We start from the raw sequence: 8,089 nt of genomic DNA on the forward strand, positions 1-8,089 counted from the left end.
CTCATCATTAATCCCACCCCATAATAAATCATGTTGTATCTTCTCCATACGCTTCGCCACGGATGCAGGGATAGGAAACAGGGACAAAAAATAAGTGGGAAGATTGGATAGGGTGCTTTTGATGAGACTAATCCTCCCCCCCTTAGACAAATACAAGCGTTTCCACGGGGCCAGTCTTCTAGCATACTTCTCCAACATGTCCTCCCAACTTGCCTTGACCTTGAACGGGGCCCCCAGCGGGAGGCCCAAGTACTTCAAAGGCGTAGAAGCTGAACCGCAACCCAGGATGCCCACCAAAATGCTCACATTATCCATACTACCAACAGGGGCTAAAACAGATACTAGAGATACTATATGTTCTTGCACATACCAATCTACAAGTAATAGGGACATATAGCCTGTTTATAAATCCTATTGGCACCACATGGAATCATTAGTTTGCTCTGTGCAGTAAAGAAAATATTCTATTTGTTTAATTGGACAAGGAAAAGGTCATAGAAATTGATATGCATGATATGAAATTCCATCCAGTTTTCCTTTGGCTTATAAATGCACATTTCAGAGCAACATAGAAAAGCATAAAGAGAAATTTTAACTACCTTTTTGAAGTCGAATTATATGAATTCAATCAATTCTATGATCTTTATTGTTTGGTAATCTTGCATAAAGCTTATAAGAATGCATTATCTCTTGATTTAATTTTAGTCTTTCAAATTATCCTTGCTATAAAATTATTTCGGATTGTCAAATATTTTGTAGCTTAGATAGTTGATACTTTTGGAATTGAATATTTTGGTCTCGTGATTGCTCACAAACGATTGGGTTCATTGCCAAAGGATATGATTAAATTGCAATGTAGTAATTGTTGTGATTGGGACAGTTCAGCATTGTGATCCCTTTTTTCCTTTTTTACTAATAATTCATGTAAAGTCCTAGCTGTCATTTGTGGGAATCACTTATAATCAATTATTAGCCCTTATTTGTTGATCTGCTGGCTAGCTATTATGCTTTATGTAGTAATGATAGTCTAGGAAGTAACAGCTTGATATACCTGCTAGCTTCATTGTATGCAACTGCTGCTACTTGTATGCTTTAAGTATAATATATCTTTCTCCATCTCAGGTAGAGTCAACTCTTAGTTTCAATTTTGTGATAAAATAAGAATTTAATAGCTTGTCTTCGGCGAAAGATTTTGTATGGGATTTTGTGATGTTCACTTGCTTGTATGCAAATCACATCCCCCTGTCCTTGTGCGCCTGATTCTATTTGTGTGTAATTAACAGGTAAAATTCGTTGGTACATTCCATGTTTATGTCTACCTTATTCAGTGAATATATATTTGGCTAAGCTTTCTTGTCTTGTTCACTTCAAGTCCTTTGCTAGCAAGAAAACATAATTGGTTTATTTTGTTTTTGATCAGATTTCAAGCTTTGTCCAAATGGTCGAACCAAGAAAACTGTTCATATCATTGCTGGAGTTGTAATTGGAGCAGTATGCTTACTACTCTTTTTAGTGGGAATACTTTGGTGGAAAGGTTGTTTGTGGAGGACAAGAGGGAGAAAAACAGGTACACGCTCTTATCAGTCGCTTGATTCTCAAATTACTGATTAAAAAAAAAAAGGGTTGATTTTTAAATTGATTTAATTGCCTCTACATAGTCAATTTTAATGAGTAAATGGTGCACAAAGAGTAGGCTGTCTTGACTTTTGAACTTCTTTAATTGTGGTTTATTGATCTTCAGTTGCTAGAGAAATGAATGTATGTGTGCATAATTAAATTCAGATATCTAATATATTGTGTAGAAGTGTTTTGATATGTCATGGAATATTTGTTAGAATAATATGTCAAGTATGGTTTTCAAATTTTAAATTATGAAGTGTTAGTTTACTCTAATGGGGGGTGCATATGAGTTAAGTAGAACTAATTATTTTCTTGAAGGAGATTTTGTTGAGCTAAATTGTGAGGGCATATTTCTTCGGAGGTTGTAAGCGTGCTCGAAGGGCGAATGACCATTCCGGATGCGATCTTGGAACCAAGCACCTATAGTGAAGATTTGAGGTTTAAGGCCATGAGGGACCTCCATCGACAAAGGCAAGAGCACAGTTCGAGCGGAAGCCAGATCCAAAACTCGACTACAGTCCATACATTTTGCTCTTCCTCTACATCTGGGTACGACTCTGGTGAAATCAAACCCGAATCAAGATCATGTTGAGTTGGGGTGAGCATTGTTCTCGGTAGTTCACTAGTCATGATAGGTATTCTTTTAACAGATAGATTCTTATCTCCATCAAGGAGACGAAACTGAAGTTTCAATTGTTTATCTGAATATTTTTTAGTGTGAGTGTCCACCTACTAGTAGAGATTTTACTTGGGATTCCTTGATATGATATGATTTTTGTAAAAAACAATTCCATAGTTAGAGCAAGAATATATTGAGATTTTTTTTATTTTATTTTTTATTTATTTGTGTTTTGGTTTTATAAAAATTGTGGAATGTAATTTGATGAAAAAAATGCAAGAAAATTTGATTCTGACTTCTCTTCTTTTGTGGTTGTTATTATTTCCTGGAATGATTCATTTCTCCATTTCTTTATGAAACATCTTTCTTTTCAGATCATAGTGATGGCTTGAATAATGCATAGGAAACCCTTGTGTGAGTTATGTCCTTATCTAAATCACTGAATTTTGTGGAAGAGAAATGATTGAGTTTATTCATTTTTCAACTATCTTTTAATTATCTCCAAAGTGAAGGGATGAATCTACCATTAAATCTGTGTGAGGTTTATATGAGTTCACAAATCTAATGGTTGGTCTGTTGAATTTGTAGGATAGAATGAAAAAAAGATGGGGAAAAATCACTTCTCTTTATAAATGATGCAACTTATGACATGCTTGGCATGAGTTTATTCTAAGAAAAAATGAAGTGATCTGAATGCCCCATGCGTTGTTGGTGTAATATTTACATACAATGATACATCTATTATAAATTTATAACAAGTACCAAAATTACAACCCCACAATCGCTATCATTTGTGTCTCGAGATAAAAAAAAAAAAATGATTTGTTGCCTTTAACACTTTGAGACTAACTTAGTATACCCATTAGTGACACATGATAGGTCACTACAATCATTAAATATACAAGTTATAAATGTTACTATATTAGCTACTATAAAAAAGCAATGGCTAGAAACAAATCTCATAGGAGTCTCAAGATTATTATATTATTTCAAAAGCACAAACATGAAAGGGCTATAAACAAACTTGATATTTTCTCATATTAGCTTCCTTCCGTATCATGCAGAAACTTCAATTTAATTTTGTTGAGTATGATTGAAATATTGTTTGCCTTAATCCTCTGTTCAGGTAACTCAGCACAACACTGCAAAGCCAATCCCATTATGGATGACATACAATTCTCCATAGAAGCATAATCTCTTTCTGTTCTTAACAAATAGGCATCAACAACTTTAGTTACTGAATGGGGTGATGATTCCTCCACCCAACGCTTCAAGCTCATTTCTCCAGCAAAAATGTTATCAGTAGGTTTCTTTCTTGTGAAAGTTTCCATCAACAAAATACCATAACTATACACATCACCTCTTGTAGAAACAATCCCTTCCGATCCAAATTCTATTTGTAATAGAAAAACTAATCATCAGAACATAATTATATATTTCAAATATATAAAGTGCTAAAATCAGTATTGAACTAAAAACCTATATTTATCTATGTATGAATGAGTAGATTGAATACACAAGTAAATTCAAGTTGTAGGCTAAAAACATCACCTGGTGCCATATACCCAATAGTAGCAAGAGTCATAGTTTGTATCATAGAATCCCCATCACCAAGCAACTTGGAAATGCCAAAATCAGCAACGTGCGCGACCAAATTTTCATCTAATAAGATATTTCTAGGTTTCAAATCACAATGAGCAATAGGTGTTGAAGAACCATAGTTCAGGTATTCCGATGCTGACGCAACTGATAAGTGCTAAAATATTCATATTTTCAGCCCTTAACTTGCATGTTTTAATCCTTTGGTTTTGGTTAATTAGGCCATTTTACTTCCTTTTTGTATTTTCTTGTGTTTTATAGGCTTTTGGAAGAAAAGAAGCGTTGCTGGACAAATTCCAAGCTTAAAGGGCAAATTGGGAAGACCTAGAAGATATGGTTAAGCTCAGCCAATCATGGTTAAAGTTTAATCAAATAGAGGAAAGGATCAATTCGGAATTTCTCACATTGAAGTCAAATCGGATTGGATGAAAAATTGGATTCTGAACATGTCTCGGTATTTTGACCATAACTTTCAGCTCAGATATCCGATTTAGGTGATTCAAGCGGCATTGAAAATCTAACTCAAAGGGTTACAAATCATTGTGAAATATAATTTTCCCAATTCGGAGCGGCGCATGGCCAAAATCACGTCGCAAGACAGGACCGCAATTTTGGGCAAATCCTATTCCGATTTGGACTTAGGTTTTCTTTATCCTAATTGGACTTGGACTTAAAACTCTGAATTTTCTAGGTTTACTTGTGTAACAACAACTTCTAAAGCCTATAAATAAACCTCTTAGGTTCTAGGAATAAGTGTGGAGAAAAGAGGCACAAGCTCTGGAAAGGAATTGAAGGCTAAATCAAGAGGAGTTTGGGTTTTTTCTCTTCCACCCTTTTATTATGTAGTTTATATTTTATTTAGGGCTAGATTGAAACCCTAGTTATGTTTAATTAATATTTCAATACTGGCGCCTTGTGATGATCATGTTGTGCTATTTAACTTGATTAATACATGTTTGCATGAATTCCTCATATGTGTATGCCTGATCAACATGTGCATGTGGTATGGACTTGTTAGTTAGATCAATTTGGATGACCGAGTCCTGGGTTTAACATAAGTAACAAGAGATATCCACGCCGGATTCTTGGGTTAATCAACATCGGGAACCGGGAGTATGTATTCATGCCCTAGGCCTTGTGTGTTTGTTGATTTCCATAGAACATATGCTTTTCTAAAGAACAACTTAGTATAGACCATGCTAAATCCTTTAAGAAAGAAAATAGTTAGAGTATGGACCAGTGCCTAACTCGTTGCTTAGGGAAATCAATAGCTTAAGGAGTTAGGGTTTAATCCTTAGGTTGGCAAACATTAAATATGCATAACTTGATCAAAACATTGGCATATTGTTATATTAACTAAATATAATTAGTGGTGGATATCAAAACCCTAATCCTTTTTAGTTTTTGTTTATCTTTTATTTTATTAAATTCAATCGTGACAATTGAATTTTCTCTTTTAATTAAATAAGAATTTACTTCTAAACATAATTTACCAATCCTCGTGGGAATGATCTCGTATTTGCCTGCTGTACAATTGTTTTGATCTTGTGCACTTGCGAGTTAAAACGTACAATTATTTACCTATTAATTTAGGTATATTTTTGCACAACAGTGACATTGATCATTATATTTAGTCTTTGTAAGATACTCAAACAATGATCTTGAGAATACAACCACTTCTCTAGGTTCCCATTAGGCATCTATTCCAATACCAAAGCTTTAAAGTTCATGTTACTACACGTGCTAATGATTTTGACAAGCTTTCGATGACGAAAATTGCATAGTATCCCACACTCTGTATCAAAATTCTTGAATACCCCTTCTACTGCCAAGTTGAAAACTTTTATTGCAACAATCATTCCATCTGAAAGTGTTCCTTGATATACTGATCCGAAGCTCCCATTACCAAGTAAGTTGTGTGAACTAAACCCTTCTGTTCCTCGTAAAAGTTCTTGTTGGGAAATTCTTCTCCATGTCGCTAGAGGTAACGAGTTTGCATCCACTGGAAGTTTTGCATTCCATTTTCTGCATCCTGTCCATGCTAATACAAGAGTAACTACAAGCATTGTTAATCCAATTGTTGGTAATACATACTTTAGTATACGTACTGTTGCGGTCTTTTTGGCTTGAGAAACACCTTCTTTTCACGGTGGAACTTGAAATCGGGGAGCACCACAAAGTCCATAATTTGACATAAGTGATGCAGCGAAGAAGTGTACAAATGGTCCTCCTACAGGAATTTTTCCTCCCAGTCTTTTGAAAGAGACATTTAGATATTTGAGATACGAAAGCGCTTCTAAAGAAGTGGGGATCTCTCCAGATAAATTGTTACTAGAAAGATCCAAGAATTCCAAGCTTACTAGTTCATCAAATGATTCAGGAATTGGGCCTTCGAATTTATTGTTCGCCAAGGAGAGATTAGCTAGATCTTTGAGGCCACAGATTGTTGCTGGGATCTGACCAAATAGTTGATTTCTTGATAAATCTAATACTCTCAAGACCTTCAAATTTCCAATCTCTAATGAGAGGGGGCCACTTAGATAATTTGATGAGAGTTGGACCTCCAAGATATTTGTAAGGCTCCACAAGCTCAAGGGAATCGTGGAAGTTAATTGGGTGAAGTCTAAGTAAAGATATCTTAGAAATGTGAGATTATTTACACATGCAAGAATAGGTCCAGAAAGCTCATTACCGCCTAAATACAACGTGAACAAGCTCTCTAAATGACAAAGATCGGATGGGATGGGACCTTCTAGTCTATTATTAAAAAGGTGGAGAGCTTGAAGCTTGTGCAATCTTCTCACTGTAGTTGGAATAGGTCCATCCAATTCATTGAGATATAAAGACAAAGTCATCAAATTGCTTAAATTTCCTATATCTCTTGGAAGGCTGCCTTTAATATTGCAATTATCTATGTAATGTTCTTGAAGAGAAGTTGAGAGATTTCCAATGGAACTAGGAGGGACGCCATTCAATGGATTTTCAGACAATCCTAAAAAATTTAGATATGCTAAATTTGACAAAGAAGGGAAAAAGTTGAATTCTAGAGTGGATGATTCAATGGTCAAATTATTTTCTTGTAGGCGGAGCAACTTGAGGAGCCTTAAATTACCAAGTGGTTTAGAAATTAAGCCTGAGAATGAGTTGTGTGCTAGATCTAATTCAGTGAGTTTTGAAGCATTGGAGATAGAGCTAGGTATTGTTCCACTTAGTTTGTTATAATCAAGATAAAGATACTAAAGATTTGGAGGGAAGAGGCCTGCATTTGATGGAAGATGGCCTGAGAGGTTATTCAAATGCATATCAATTACTCTTATTGTTGAGATATTAAAGATTTCAAATGGAATTGAACCATTGAAATTGTTGGAACCGATATCGAAGATCTCAAGGTTTTGTAGATTACCTATCTCATTTGGTATTGCACCTAACACAATATGAACAACCACACAATATTATTCAAAACAAAAAATAATGTGCTTTAAATGAATCATACATACAAGTGAACAAATGTCTAAAAAACCAACGAAAAATTCAAATTAAGAGCTAATTAATAAATAAGTCACTGCCCCCACTGTCCTCGTTTCACACGGTTAGTTGGCCACCTTGTCAATCGAGCCTCTATTTTATTAGTTGAGTTATGTGGACAATCATATTAATTTGTTATTAGTGTGAGCCATGAATGTGATATTTTCTAAGCCTTAACGTTCAATACACAAAGAAGAGGAGAAAAGGAAAAAAGAAAAAGGCTACAAGAGGTGAAGACACAAGTTTTTTAACGCACTCTTTGTTGGTTAGTGTGTTCAATGAGTCACGCAAAATGCATGACAAAATAATGGTGGGCACATTTGTTGTTGTCCAAATAATGCTTTAACAAGGCAATGCCCAATGGGTGTAACTTTGTTAAGTGGGTGTGGATTGAAGCAGCAATGATCAATAGATAACAATCAACAGAGTACATTTAGTCTTTTGCTTATTTTTATTTCTATAATCAATCAACTAAAACAGGACTAAACATACTTTCAAAGTTGTTGTTGTTAAGTTCTAATGTTGTGAGCATGGTTAAGTTTCCAATTTATGGAGGTACACTTCCGCTGAACCCATTATCCCCACCTACCGAAAAATTAGAATTGTTAGCACTTGAAAGAAGTGGTTATATGAGAGAGAACCTATAAAATAGTTACCATTTAGAAACAAATATTGAAGTTTAATCTACAAAAGGGTAAAAAAATGCTAAACAAACCTTCAAAGTTG

The 8,089-nt window shown here is 34.8% G+C and overlaps 1 protein-coding gene across 1 annotated transcript in view; it reads right to left on the reverse strand.

Moving 5' to 3' along the window:
* Positions 1 to 5,982: 5,982 nt before the first annotated feature.
* Positions 5,983 to 8,089, reverse strand: part of LOC132169341 (LRR receptor-like serine/threonine-protein kinase GSO1) — a 4,305-nt gene continuing 2,198 nt past the window's right edge. Inside the window, exon 6 of the mRNA XM_059580392.1 lies at positions 5,983 to 6,830. Within this exon, the coding sequence (XP_059436375.1) occupies positions 5,983 to 6,830 (848 nt within the window). The remainder of the gene's footprint in view (positions 6,831 to 8,089) is intronic.

Source organism: Corylus avellana, chromosome ca2 (assembly GCF_901000735.1).
Source record: "Corylus avellana chromosome ca2, CavTom2PMs-1.0".
Classification (NCBI taxonomy): domain Eukaryota; kingdom Viridiplantae; phylum Streptophyta; class Magnoliopsida; order Fagales; family Betulaceae; genus Corylus; species Corylus avellana.